At 48.9% G+C, this 13,986-nt stretch overlaps 6 protein-coding genes across 6 annotated transcripts; 4 read left to right on the forward strand and 2 right to left on the reverse strand.

The window, feature by feature from the left end:
* Window positions 1–484: 484 nt before the first annotated feature.
* N7478_001622 (chaperonin-containing T-complex subunit CCT4) lies at window positions 485–2,436 on the reverse strand (the record flags this gene model as incomplete). The annotated part of the gene is made up of 7 exons (XM_056917837.1): window positions 485–1,342; window positions 1,398–1,970; window positions 2,024–2,053; window positions 2,105–2,134; window positions 2,198–2,220; window positions 2,285–2,336; window positions 2,389–2,436. The coding sequence occupies 7 exons, from the start codon at window positions 2,434–2,436 to the stop codon at window positions 485–487; spliced, it is 1,614 nt and encodes a 537-aa protein (XP_056783448.1).
* A 323-nt stretch (window positions 2,437–2,759) lies between these two features.
* rpt1 (proteasome regulatory particle base subunit RPT1) lies at window positions 2,760–4,281 on the forward strand (the record flags this gene model as incomplete). The annotated part of the gene is made up of 4 exons (XM_056917838.1): window positions 2,760–2,854; window positions 2,940–3,054; window positions 3,116–3,345; window positions 3,402–4,281. 4 exons carry the CDS (start codon window positions 2,760–2,762, stop codon window positions 4,279–4,281), a joined length of 1,320 nt encoding a protein of 439 aa, XP_056783449.1.
* Window positions 4,282–5,079: 798 nt separating this feature from the next.
* Window positions 5,080–7,409, forward strand: N7478_001624 (succinate dehydrogenase flavoprotein subunit; the record flags this gene model as incomplete). Its single annotated transcript, XM_056917839.1, has 6 exons — window positions 5,080–5,121; window positions 5,198–5,252; window positions 5,326–5,399; window positions 5,465–5,628; window positions 5,712–7,100; window positions 7,190–7,409. The coding sequence occupies 6 exons, from the start codon at window positions 5,080–5,082 to the stop codon at window positions 7,407–7,409; spliced, it is 1,944 nt and encodes a 647-aa protein (XP_056783450.1).
* Window positions 7,410–8,074: 665 nt separating this feature from the next.
* Window positions 8,075–9,487, forward strand: N7478_001625 (uncharacterized protein; the record flags this gene model as incomplete). The annotated part of the gene is made up of 1 exon (XM_056917840.1): window positions 8,075–9,487. The coding sequence occupies one exon, from the start codon at window positions 8,075–8,077 to the stop codon at window positions 9,485–9,487; it is 1,413 nt and encodes a 470-aa protein (XP_056783451.1).
* Window positions 9,488–9,919: 432 nt separating this feature from the next.
* N7478_001626 (argininosuccinate lyase ARG4) lies at window positions 9,920–11,458 on the reverse strand (the record flags this gene model as incomplete). Its single annotated transcript, XM_056917841.1, has 3 exons — window positions 9,920–10,428; window positions 10,497–11,327; window positions 11,404–11,458. 3 exons carry the CDS (start codon window positions 11,456–11,458, stop codon window positions 9,920–9,922), a joined length of 1,395 nt encoding a protein of 464 aa, XP_056783452.1.
* Window positions 11,459–12,173: 715 nt separating this feature from the next.
* Window positions 12,174–13,910, forward strand: N7478_001627 (phosphotransferase enzyme family protein; the record flags this gene model as incomplete). The annotated part of the gene is made up of 1 exon (XM_056917842.1): window positions 12,174–13,910. One exon carries the CDS (start codon window positions 12,174–12,176, stop codon window positions 13,908–13,910), a length of 1,737 nt encoding a protein of 578 aa, XP_056783453.1.
* Window positions 13,911–13,986: the final 76 nt, after the last annotated feature.

Genomic DNA, 13,986 nt, shown 5'->3' on the forward strand with positions numbered 1-13,986 from the left:
ACTTGGAGATTTCATTTATGGGATGCATCAAAGTCATTAAATAAATGAGCATCTTTACAGTCTGTTATTCTTGGTCTTTGAAATCCATAGTGGCCATTGTTTTCTTTGAAAGACAGGTAGGTTTTTTGAAACAACAAGGCATGAAGAGCGAATAAAGGTAGACGGAAGTACAATGCATTTGAAAAGCAAATTTAGAATGTTTCTTTGTCTCTTAAGATCAGTCGAAAATAATAGGTATCAGGATCCTGTCGACAGGGCGTCTGGTTTAGTCTCGCACGCCTGGTTATAGAAGTCCGTCCCTACTTAAATAGCCACAATAAATCTACGGGTCTATTATTGAAATACCGAATAGATCACACAAAGAAGTACTTTCAAATTGCTTATGAGCCAAGACTTTCTATGTCAAAACTGGATAATTTTTTTTGGGTAATTACTCATTGCGATTGATTCGCATTTCATCATACATCTCTGCGCGTGAAAACTTTTACCGCGACAGAGCAATGTCGTCAATTCTCATGATCATCTTCACAGTCTCAGCAGCCAGCTCAATAGCACTAGTGCTGACCAGCAGGGGCTGCAGGATGTTCTCCTCAGTGATGTCGTCCTTGACACCTCCGCTGCGGATGCTGACACCAGCATTGCGCTGGCCTTGGGCGTGACGGTGACGCAGCTCAGTAACAACCTTAATAGAGTTCAAACCAGCGTTCTCGGCCAGGGTGGTTGGGATAACCTCCAGCGCATCGGCGAACGCCTTCCAGCAGATAGACTCGGTTCCAGTGAGTTCACGGGCCTGCTTGGCGAGAGACTGTGACACCTCGATCTCGGGAGCACCACCACCAGCAATCATGGCGCGCTTCTTAACGAGACAGCGAATGACGCAAAGAGCATCGTGCAGAGAGCGCTCAGCCTCGTCCAAAATAAGACTGTTGGCACCGCGAGCGACGATGGAGACGGTCTGGTTGATGGGGGTAGTGGTGGGGGTCTTGATGCCAGTGATCTTAACGTAACGAGCACCAGATGCCTGGACCTCCTCAATAAGATCAGCGGTACCAAGCTTATCCTCGGTGAAAGAATCGACATTGGCGACGGGCTTGCAGCCAAGAGACTTGCACAGGAACTCAACCTCATCACGCTCGATATCCTTGATAGCCAAAATCTTAAGGCGAGAAAGGAAGTGCAGGGAAAGCTCGTTGACGGCGTCACGGAGAATCGACTTTTGGATCAAAAGAACGTTACACTTGGTCTTTTGGATCTTCTTAACCATGTTAAGCAAGTATTGGCGCTCCTCCTTCAGAATCTTGTCCATCTGGCGGTAATCGTTCACGACAATTTGGTTTTCCATCTATAGAAACGGTTAGCAAAAACTCGAAGCATGATGGCTAAAATTCTAAGCATACATCCGGCTTAGGAGGGCTGAGCTGGAATTGAATAAGACCAATCCGGGCCTTCTCGATTCTTGTGGGGCCTCCGCTGTTCTTGATAACGGGCTGGTTCAAGACCAGACCATCAATCATTTCACTATCCTCAATGGTACCGCCGACCTTCTTGACTATCCGAATGTTTCGCAAGTCGACATTTTCGGCAGTCTTGGGGTCGACAATCTTCAACACAGAGTCGACGGCCATGGGGCCCAGCAAGCCAGAGTGCTGGGAGACAATCTTCGAGGAGAGGGAGGTCGAGGCGGCTTGGAGGAGGGTATTGCGGTCGGTCAAGTTAATAGGGCGGGACATGTTGTGGAGGATCTCTACAGAAGCGTTGGCGGCACGCTGGAAGGACTCGGCGATGACAGTGGGGTGAATGCCTTTAGACAGCAGACGCTCAGCGGCACCGAGCAAGCTACCAGCAATAACCACAACCGAGGTTGTTCCATCACCAGCCTCCACATCCTGCGCAGCACTCAGGTCGACCAGCATGCGAGCAGCGGGGTGCATCACGCTCATATCCTTCAACATGGTGTTGCCGTCGTTGGTCTGCGGGGGGTTAGTTGGGAAGATCGGCGGAAAGGATTGAACGAATTGCATACAATAATAGTGTTTCCCTTGGGTGTTTGGATCTAGTCTTGCGTTAGCATGATGTACACTGAAAGTCTTCGTGTAGAACTTACCATCTTGTCCATACCCCTGGGTCCCAATGACTGCCCGCTGTGTTAGCCCCTCATCTCCGTAAATTATCATATTTTAGTTTCTGGTATGCGTACTGTACGAATAGCATCGGCGACAGCTAGAGACAAAAAATAATCGTCAGCATGGAATCCTGGTATATGAACGTATAATTTATGACATACCTCGAGCTGCAAGAATGTTGGAGGCCCGCACGGCCATAGGCTTCTCCTTGTCCTGCTCGTTGTTAGGAATCGGTCCACACACACAGGGCTTTTTCGGATCGCACCTTGAAAGAGTTATTGCCAGCAGTTCCCTGAGCCACTGCGGTCGCCATCTTGAATGTTGTTATCCAAAAGCAACCGATGAAAATAGTCCAAAAGGGGAAGTTGATTCGGCGTTGGTGGAGTGAACACACAGAAATTCTGCGAGGTTCTGGGGCGGTGATGAAGCTTGGCGCTGATTAGTGAGTTGAGCTCGGGCACCGCAGCTCTGTCTGCTACATCATCTCCATCCCAGTCTTTATACCATCCACATCCGCGAATTTCAGCCCTTTCCAGGTCATTCGAGTTCCTCTTGCTATTATAAGGCTTTATTTGCTGTTTTCACTTTTGTTTCTCATCCTAAGTCCTCAGCCCGGGGCTGTCAACACATCTCAGTATGCCTAGCGCCACGGGACAGAACTGGGAGAAGTACCAGAAGAACTACGCGGATGACGAGGAACCAGAGAAGAAGATCACACCTCTTACAGACGAGTAAGTTCCTTTAATGCTAGGGACCACGAATTCTAAGCGATATGACCTTCCTCGTGATGGATGGATTGCTGACGTCGCCCCTCAGTGATATCGCAGTACTCAAGACCTACGGCGCCGCCCCCTACGCAAAAGCTCTTCAGAAGCTCGAGAAGGATATCAAGGATAAGCAAGCAAGCGTCAATGAGAAGATTGGTGTGAAGGTGATTATAGATTTAGCTGTTTCGATGCTTTGAACCCGATTTAAGCTCATACTCTTCCCAGGAATCCGACACTGGTCTCGCGCCTCCACATCTTTGGGATGTTGCTGCTGATCGACAACGGATGGCTGAGGAGCAACCGCTCCAAGTAGCTCGCTGCACAAAGATTATTCAAGATGAGAAGGATTCAGACAAGAGTAAATATGTCATCAACGTCAAACAGATTGCCAAGTTCGTGGTCAACTTGGGAGAGCGTGTCAGTCCAACAGATATTGAGGAGGGCATGCGAGTTGGGTATGTCTTGTTTTACTCGGTTTCTCGAAATTTACAAAGTTACTGACAGGTGATAGTGTCGACCGGAATAAGTACCAGATTATGCTTCCGCTACCACCCAAGATCGACCCTAGCGTAACAATGATGACGGTGGAGGACAAACCAGATGTGACTTACGGCGATGTCGGTGGCTGCAAGGAACAGATCGAGAAATTACGAGAAGTCGTGGAAATGCCATTGCTATCACCGGAAAGATTTGTCAACTTGGGTATCGACCCTCCCAAGGGTGCTCTGCTCTACGGTCCTCCCGGTACCGGTAAGACTCTTTGCGCCCGTGCTGTTGCCAACCGAACCGATGCCACCTTCATTCGAGTCATTGGAAGTGAGTTGGTACAGAAGTATGTTGGTGAGGGTGCCCGTATGGTCCGTGAGCTCTTCGAGATGGCCCGTACCAAGAAGGCCTGTATCATCTTCTTCGACGAAATCGATGCGGTCGGCGGAGCTCGTTTTGATGACGGTGCCGGCGGTGATAATGAAGTTCAGCGAACTATGCTGGAACTTATTACACAACTTGATGGTTTCGACTCTCGTGGTAACATCAAGGTCATGTTCGCTACTAACAGACCTTCAACTCTGGATCCCGCCCTGATGCGACCTGGTCGTATTGATCGAAAGATTGAATTCTCTCTACCTGATGTTGAGGGTCGTGCCAACATTCTGCGTATTCACGCCAAGAGCATGTCCGTGGAGCGGGACATTCGATGGGAGTTGATCTCTCGTCTTTGCCCCAACGCCACTGGTGCGGAATTACGCAGCGTTGCTACAGAGGCTGGCATGTTCGCGATCCGTGCTCGACGAAAGGTGGCGACCGAGAAGGATTTCCTGGCTTCGGTAGAGAAGGTCATCAAGGGTAACTTGAAGTTCAACTCAACAGCCACGTACATGCAGTACAACTAGAGAACTGGACTGGTTTCTGGCATGGGCAAGGGTGCATGAGTTTGTACGATCATTCAAGTTAGTCTCTTTTCTCACATTGTTTGCATGTTGGCTTTCTGGGGGATATCCCTTGATCGTGTAGACGAATCTATAATTTTTTATACTTTTATCTTGGTCTAGATCGATCGTCCAATACCCATAGTTTGTTAGGTATTATGTAGCACCTTAGCTTTGAAAGCTTGGGATCTGCTTGGCTGCTAGGCGTGGTGGGTCTTGACTAGCATCTCGGGCCGGATAATCTTGTTCCCGAAATGTGTGGGAAGATCGTATATCCGGGGAAAAGGAGAATAACTGTACATCGGCTAATGGGTTCAATGGAGAGAATTCGGAATGTGTATAAGGGATTTGACCGTGGGTGATATTTGATTAAAAATAACTAAAAACTCATAAATGGCAAATAAAACGTCTCAAGCCTTTTTCCAATAAATCTGCCGTGTATAACAAGCACAAGACACCGAATAAGAAGCTGGATCTACGAAAATGAAGTCACGTGTGTCCCGGGCTCCCGAGGCAAGTCACGGCGCACGAAAATGAGTAGGGCCCGAAGCAGCCAATCACCGCGCGTTCAATTGTAAAAGCTAGCGATTAGGTCAGCGCCAACTGCCATCCGCAAGCCGAATTCCATCGCCGAAGTTGCCCTTTACTGACAGGAAGTTCTTCCACCTCTCCCCTCTGCCATTCTCTAATCTACACCGTATAACCGGTGCTTTCTTCTTCTTTCGGGCGTTTAGGGATTCCATTCTCCTTGCACCCGTCATAATGAGCTCCCTGAGCTTGCGGAGCTTGACTCCCGCCTCGAAGGTAAGTAGCCGACTTGCGATGATTTTCGGCCCGGGTGCGCGACGGTTGAACTAACCGATTGATTGTCAAATTATAGGTTTCTCGTGTCTTGAGGGATCAGAGACGCCTTTTCTCATCATCTCGTCCCGCTGGTATGCATTGAGAATCATTTCGTCCGAAATAACGTCACGTCGTCATCACCAACTAATCACGCACCGTCGATAGCCCGAATCTGGACTCCCAACCCGCTGCGCGCCAAGGCTGCCAATGGCTACATTTCTGAGAAGTACCCCGTCATTGTAAGCCAAAACCCCTGCAGGGACTTGAAAGATATATTGGGGAAGTGTCATTCTGACTAGCACAGGACCACGAGTACGATGCCGTCGTTGTTGGTGCCGGTGGTGCCGGTCTGCGTGCTGCCTTCGGTTTGGCTGAGGCTGGCTTCAACACTGCCTGTGTTTCCAAGCTGTTCCCTACTCGATCTCACACCGTTGCTGCCCAGGGTGGTATCAACGCCGCTCTCGGAAAGTAGGTTTCCCTCGCCTTCGAGATCTTTGCGTTTTTATACCGTGTAGCCGTTATGGCGGAACAGGAACTAACTGGCTCAATAGCATGCACGAGGATGACTGGAGATGGCACATGTACGATACCGTGAAGGGTTCCGATTGGCTTGGTGACCAGGATGCTATTCACTATATGACCCGTGAGGCTCCCGCCTCCGTCCGCGAGCTTGAGGGTTATGGTTGCCCCTTCTCCCGTACCGAGGATGGCCGTATCTACCAGCGTGCTTTCGGTGGTCAGTCTAAGGAGTTCGGAAAGGGTGGCCAGGCCTACCGTTGCTGTGCTGCCGCTGATCGTACTGGTCACGCCCTGCTTCACACCCTCTACGGCCAGTCTCTGCGCCACAACACTAACTACTTCATCGAGTACTTCGCTCTTGATCTTCTGATGGAGGATGGTGAGTGCCGTGGTATCATTGCCTACAACCAAGAGGATGGTACTCTGCACCGTTTCAAGGCTCACCACACTGTCCTGGCTACCGGTGGTTACGGACGTGCTTACTTCTCTTGCACTTCGGCCCACACTTGCACCGGTGACGGTATGGCCATGGTTGCTCGTGCTGGTCTTCCTAACCAGGATCTGGAGTTCGTCCAGTTCCACCCCACTGGTATCTACGGTGCCGGATGTCTGATCACTGAGGGCTCTCGTGGTGAGGGTGGTTACCTGCTCAACTCCGAGGGTGAACGTTTCATGGAGCGTTACGCTCCTACCGCCAAGGATCTTGCCTCTCGTGACGTCGTCTCTCGTTCCATGACTCTGGAGATCCGTGAGGGCCGTGGTGTGGGTCCCGAGAAGGACCACATCTACCTCCAGCTGAGCCACTTGCCCGCTGAGCTCCTGCACGAGCGTCTGCCTGGTATTTCCGAGACCGCTTCCATCTTCGCTGGTGTCGATGTCACCAAGCAGCCCATTCCCGTCCTGCCCACTGTCCACTACAACATGGGTGGTATCCCTACCAAGTACACTGGTGAGGTTCTGGATGTTGATGAGAACGGTAACGACAAGGTTGTCCCCGGTCTGTACGCTTGTGGTGAGGCCGCCTCCGTGTCTGTCCACGGTGCCAACCGTCTGGGTGCCAACTCCCTGCTCGATCTGATCGTCTTCGGTCGTGCTGTTTCTCACCGTGTCCGCGATACTTCTTCCCCTGGCAAGCCCCACAAGGAGCTGGCTTCCGATGCTGGTGCCCAGTCCATCAAGGATCTGGACTTCGCCCGTACCGCTGACGGCCCCAAGAGCACCTTCGATGTCCGTAACGCTATGCAGAAGACCATGCAGACTGATGTCAGTGTGTTCCGTACCCAGGAGTCCCTGGATGAGGGTGTTGGGAAGATCAACGAGATCGATACCTGGTACGACCAGGTCAACACCAAGGACCGCAGCATGATCTGGAACTCCGACCTTGTTGAGACTCTTGAGCTCCGTAACCTGCTTACTTGCGCGTACGTATACCCTCTGTCATAGACAGAAAGCCTCTACTACTCATGTCTGCGACCAATTGTGACTAACTCGTTGTTTTTACTGTTTCTAGTACCCAAACCGCCACTGCTGCCGCTAACCGTAAGGAGTCTCGTGGTGCCCACGCCCGTGAGGACTTCCCCGACCGTGACGACACCAACTGGATGAAGCACACCCTCACCTGGCAGAAGGAGGCCCACGGCAAGGTTGAGCTGGGCTACCGTGCCGTTGAGGCTAACACCCTGGATGAGGCCGAGTGCAAGCCCGTTCCCCCCTTCAAGCGTACCTACTAAACGCTTTGTCACCCTGGAGTTGAAAGAATATACCACGCCTTGGTTTCAAGTGATTCAGATGATCATTGGTAACATGTGGGCTCCGAGAGATGAAACAAGCGTGGTATCAACGGTGGAACCTATGAAAAGATCATGTTTCTTATTTTAACTTGTGTTATTTACCCTCCTGTATAGCCATATTTCCTTTTTATTATTAACAGGCGAAGAGTCGGTGTACTGAGCTTTTCCCCTCAGTTGTTCTGATATCACTCAAATTTTCTTTTTTTTCATTATTTTCTGGACTCAATATCTCCCTCGATCTATGAATATTCTCGTAGTATTGCGTGCATGACTGACGGCTGACGATTCATGCGCATTCTATCTTTAGCGCACATTTGCATTCAAGTCCGGGTCCGTTCATTGTGAAAGCCATTGACGACAGAGATACACGTCTTTGATTAAAATTAGGTACCGAGTCATCAAAGCCTTTCGTGAGGCTCTAAGTCATGGAGGTTGACGGTGTACTTGATATAATGGGGCCCTGTCTGTTTACCGCTGCTGGGCTCCAAAGCATCACTTACACTCGTTTGCTCTGTGGTTGCTCTGTGGTCCCAACTTCCATGCCCGCCATCACACGTTGGTGCTTTTGATCTTATTTACTCTCATTCACACAGTCACTCGCTCTGATGGATCTTCTCGCTCCTCGCGCGTATCAAACATGCACCGGTGATAAACAGTGGTATACATGCTCAGCTAATGACTACGAAGGATGCTGCTCAATGGATCCATGTGACAATGGTGTCTGTACAGATGATGACGATACTGCAACTACAAAAAGCACATCGACTTCTAAGTCTTCCACTACCACCAGTGCCTCTACATCTCCAACAAGTCACAGTACCTCAAGTGAAGCAACAACAACAACAAAGACCACCTCGCAAGTGACTGATCTCGCTGTTGAAAATCAGTCGAGTGCTATTTCTGCTGTATCATCAACAAGCACCTCAACCGTGGCCAGCACAACAAGCTCAAACGCCACACGTGGAGTCATAATCGGTGGGGTTATCGCGGGCGTGGTAGTAGCCCTGTTGGTCATCGGGATACTCATTTTCTGGTGCCGAAAACGCAAACGTCAACAACGACAGACTCTTAATCTGGATGAGCCTCTCCGCACCTCAGACACTCGCTATGGTCCATACGGCTCGAGCCCCAAAACAAAAACAAAGACTTCATATCCATTGCTCGACCGCCACAACACAGGGTCAAATATTCCCATAGTCATGTCTGGCGGATTATCATCACCCACTGCCAGTGGGTCAACATTAAGTCTTCCTCACACAGCGCCTCCAGGATTCAGGGTTCAGCCACCCTTGAGTGCTAGAAGACAGCAACACCCGCCTGAACTCCCAGATACAGCCCTCCAACAAACCCGTGCCGAGCTAGCGCCCTACTCTCAGAAAGAACTTATCAACTTGCCACTAGACCAGAGACAACAACACAAACAGAGAGAACCAGCTGTCTTTTCTTGGGTCGCAACACCGACAGCTGGTCTTCCCAGGCCTGACACGCCGCCTGATAGTCCTGCCTCTGTCGTGGCGTCCTCGTTTGCATTGCCCAGTTCATCTTCGGTCAAGATTCTCAGAGATCGCCCCCCTCCGAAGCCCAGCTCTATCGCTGCGTCTTCAGTTGCATTGCCCAGTTCTTCTTCTGTGAACATTGTCGGCGAAGCTCCACAGCCTAGCTCTCCTACGGCTACTAGCATTTCTTCTCCAAGTGCGATTTTGAATACTCGACTTCAGTTCGACAATACACCTCTAAGACCTAGTAACAGCTTATCACCTCGTCAGAATAATCAGTACTCTAGACATAGACAGCCAACAAATTTCTTAAACATGGACTCGAGCCCTTATTCAGAACGCTCTGATACTCGTTATTCCCCTCAGTCGGTGGCGCAGTCTGCTTCTCCAGGACAAAGAAGAACAAAGGACAGAAAAGGGACGGAAGATCAGACTTTCTTTGACGATGATTCTATTCATCCTAGAGATAAGGTTCCAGCTGCTCCTAGGGAGTTGAAGGTTAAGAACAAGGTTAGATATTGATCTTGCCGATAGATTTTGTTTCTTCACTGTGTTTTCTAAAGACTTTCATTTTTTCAGCTTTCTTGTCTTGTGTTTTCCATTCATGTCTTTTTATGATATTACCCCACAAAGTTATTTTTGAGATGTTTCAATGATAGATTGAGTTACCTGACCATCATGTACTTATAAAATTGATGATTGGAGGTTCCACGTTTGAATATTCCCCATTTGCATTCTTCTACAGATATGAAAATCTAAATTGGTACGTTGCAAAACTAGATTGAAGCTACATCTCTGTAGACTCAGTGAAAAATCAAATATAAACCGAAAGAAACTTATATATATCATTTTTGTCTAACCCAAATCATATCCTGGAAAATTCCGCTAGCACTTTTCATGGTATACTGCACATAAAACTCCATACCACATTCACTCATAGATCACACGAGATATCTACAGGAGTTTCTTCAACACGCCAGTCTGCTCCATAACAGCACGCTTGCTGGTGCCACCGATGGCATCCTTCAACTCTACAGCGCGCTCATAGTCGAGACAAGCCTGGACATCCTCACCGAAGCGAGCATCAATACCCTGAAGCTGCTCCAGAGTGAGTGTATCCATGGGAACATTGGTGCTCTCAGCCAGTTGAACGACACGGCCGGAGATGTGGTGGCCCTCACGGAAAGGAACACCCTTGCGAACAAGGTAGTCTGCGAACTCGGTGGCCAGCATCTCAGGGGCCAGAGCGGCAGCCATCTTCTCGGGGTTGGCAGTCAGTGTAGACAGAACACCGGTAGCGATCAGGATACTGTCGCTGACGGTCTTAATGTGGTCGAGCAGGGGCTCAATGCTCTCCTGCAGATCCTTGTTATAGGTAGTAGGCAGACCCTTGATGGTCATCATCAGGCCAGCCATTTGACCGAAGGCACGGCCAGACTTGCCACGAAGGAGCTCAAGGCTGTCTATAAATTGAACACGAATTAGCATTGACTGGATTGAGATGAAAAGGAGGCCTAGTGTAGAAACCTACCTGCGTTCTTCTTCTGGGGCATCAAAGAGGATCCAGTAGAGTAAGCGTCGGACAGACGCACGAATCCGAACTCCAAGCTGCTGTAGATAATCAAATCCTCGGCCCAGCGAGAGATTTTCAGCATGAAAGAGCTACCCCACTGCATGGTCTCCATGGCGAAATCACGGTCTCCAACAGTGTTCATAGAGTTATACAGCAGACCATCGAAACCAAGCTCCTTAGCCATGGCCTCACGGTCAATGTTGAAAGGGTTACCTGCCAAAGCACCACATCCGAGAGGGCTGCGGTTCACACGAGCAATAACCTCGCGCAGGCGCTGCAACTCACTAGCAAAAGCAGTAGCATGCGACAGCATCCAGTGAGCCCAGCGAACAGGCTGAGCCTTCTGCAAATGGGTATAACCGGGCATGAGGTAGTCAATTTCCTTCTCAGCACGAGCAACAGAAACCTTAATCAGGTCGCAAAGCTGAGAATCGAGCACGCGCAACTCATCACGCAACCACAGACGCATATCAGTAGCGACCTGCTCATTGCGCGAGCGACCAGTGTGCAGCTTGCCACCAATCTCCTTTCCGATAATCTCACCAAGACGACGCTCGTTGGCGGTGTGGATATCCTCGTCGTTAGGCTTGGGCTCGAAGGTATCTGTGCGCCATTCCTCGGAGATCTGGGCGAAGCCGCGCTCGATTTCGGCGAACTCGTGCTGTGTCAGGATGCCGTTCTTCATGTTGGCGCGGGCGAATGCGATTGAGCCAGCAATATCCTGCTTCCACATGATGCGGTCGTAGGGCAGAGACTCATTGTACTGCACCATGAGGGGGTCGAGGCCCTCTGAATTATTTTTTTGTTAGTGTGAGTCAATTGGTTTGGCGGGGGTTGGTGGGGGTTTGACGGGGGGAATTCTTACGGGTGAAGCGACCTCCCCAAAGCATGTTCTCGGCGACTCCCTTTTCGTTGCTCATTTTGTGTATTTCGTGAGGTATCAATTGGTAGGGATGGGTGTAGAGCGAGAGGAAGAAGGACGAAGGGTGACTTGACCGATAGTCTTGTGGCTCATCCCGATCATCGGAACGCTAAGCCATTTTGGGGGAGATCGACAGTGGGGGAATTCGGGAATTCCTTAACTATGGGAGATAACAGACTTATTATGTATATTTGGCACACTAATCAAGATCTGGATAGATAATTGAGGATGATTTGGAATTCATAGTGGCGTGGCAATATTAAGGCGCAAAGTAAACAATACTTCCTGTCCATGGCTACATGCCCAGGTATAGTATGTACCAGAGGGACCCGTATACCAGTACGGCTAACTACATCCATGGATAGGTAGGTACCTTGTAGGACTCACCGAGCTTCGCATTTAGAACTTTAAATTTACTCTGTACGTACATAGTAGTCCATCATTTTCCAAATAGACCTGTCATACATGCAGCTTTAAGGGGGAAGTGCTCGGACCGGCGCTGTAATAATACACAATGATAAGTCCACGGGTCTATAAGTGGCCTATCACCAAACAAAAAACCAACAGGGGCTCAAATGCATTACAGCCTAACTCACTCGAAAAAGATTCATCTCTTTCCACCCAATCCCAAATCTCAAATCCCAAATCCCAGAACTAGAACCCCTATTCCAATCCAACTTACCACCAAATCAACCCCATCTATGGATCTAAAGATGGATCCAACCTCAGGCTATACCATTTTCGAATTCCCTTCACCATACTCCCTATACGTCGCAGGTGATGAATGGAGCTGGGACGAAGGCACAGCATTTTTCGATGAATGGGAAGAAACCCATCTAAATGACTCAACAACCAGCATACTTGAAGAATTCGTGACCGCACAAATAAAGGGCAAGGGAAAAGCAACCAGAATTGAAGCAGATGTGAAAGTCGGATCTTTTAATCAGATATTCCGCTTTACTTTCGAAGACAAAACAGATGTTATTCTCCGCATGCCGAAGCCAGGGCACTCATTTGTTCTCCTGATGGAAGAAAAAGTCCGAAACGAAGTCGCCTGGATGAAATGTTTCAAAGAGAAAACCAGTATGCGAATCGCACATATCTATACATCTAGTGTTGATTTACCCAAATCCGAATGGCCACTTGGTATTCCCTTTATATTGATGGAATTTCTGAAGGGGAAAAGTCTACGGAATTTCCTCTGTGATAACCTCCCTGATGCTGGGGAGAGTGAAGAATCCGATGCACTGCGGATGACTGCTTATGAAGATGTGGCTCAGTTCCTGATTGAACTTCGGAGTATATCTCTTGATCGAATTGGGTCTATTACGCAGAATGCTTTGAATGAATGGGTTGTTACTGAGCGTCCACTCACCATGGACAGGGAGTTAGCGAATTCCGATATCCCCAATTACCCGGTCGAAAGATGGTCCAAGGGACCATTTACATGCTGCAGCGACTACGTCAAATATAATCTTTCCGAGCATCACCACCTGCTGAAAGATATACGCAACATTAATATGCCACGCGAAAAGGAAAATGGCAAATCTGTGCAAAAAGCTAGGGGAATAGAAAACATCGACTTCAAAGAGGCGGCCAATATAGCCCGAGCCCGGTTTTTAAGTTATCCGGCATTCGCAAAGATGGCTACTGAGCTCTACAATCTAAATGATGAGTATGAAAACGGTCCCTTTCTACCTTCAAATGTGGATTTTGATCCAAGGAATTTGCTCGTCGACCCAGACACGGGAAAAGTGATAGGCATGATAGATCTGGAATTCAACAATACCATGCCGGCACGATACTCGCACGACCCGCCGCAGTGGCTAGCTATTGCTTTGCCAAAGGCAGCATTGGAGATAGGCGCGTTGAAATGGTGGAAAGCGCAGTATGAGATGGCCTTGGATCTTTTTCTGAAAGCGATGAAAACAGTCGAGGAGCAGATGGGGGATCAACTAGATCGTGCTCAGAGGCCGTTGTCGGATTTGATGCAGGAATCATATGATTCTGGCGCTTTCTGGATTAATATGGGCCTTGAGAATATTACGTTGTGGGATAGTATCTATTGGGAGATTTTTTATAGGGCTCGTCCTAAGCATAGGCTTTATCGGGCTCCGTATTCTGATGACGAGGTAGAACATGAGATGGAGGAATATGTAAAGTTTAGTGATGGACAGATCGTTGATTATGAGAAGACTAGAGAAGAAAAGAAGCAACAGTATGAGGTGGAATCTGAGAAGGAGGAGGAGTTTGAGAAGGAGGAGGAGTTTGAGAAGGAGGAGGAGTCCGAGAAGGAGAAGGAGTCGTCTGAGAAGCAGGAAGAGAAATCAAAGGAGAAACAGGAGGAGAATGAGGAAAAGGAGAATGAAATCACAATGCATGGAGAGGAGATTATGAAGCATGAAGAGGATATCATGGTGCACGAGGAGGAAATCATGATAGATGTATGAAGAGAAGTATGGGGAAGAAAGTCGGATGTTAGTATGGATCCCGAAATTCTAAGAATAGGCTGTTCAAGTTTTGGTA

Source organism: Penicillium angulare, assembly GCF_028827245.1.
Source record: "Penicillium angulare strain IBT 27051 chromosome Unknown utg000002l_segment0_segment0, whole genome shotgun sequence".
Classification (NCBI taxonomy): Eukaryota; Fungi; Ascomycota; class Eurotiomycetes; order Eurotiales; family Aspergillaceae; genus Penicillium; species Penicillium angulare.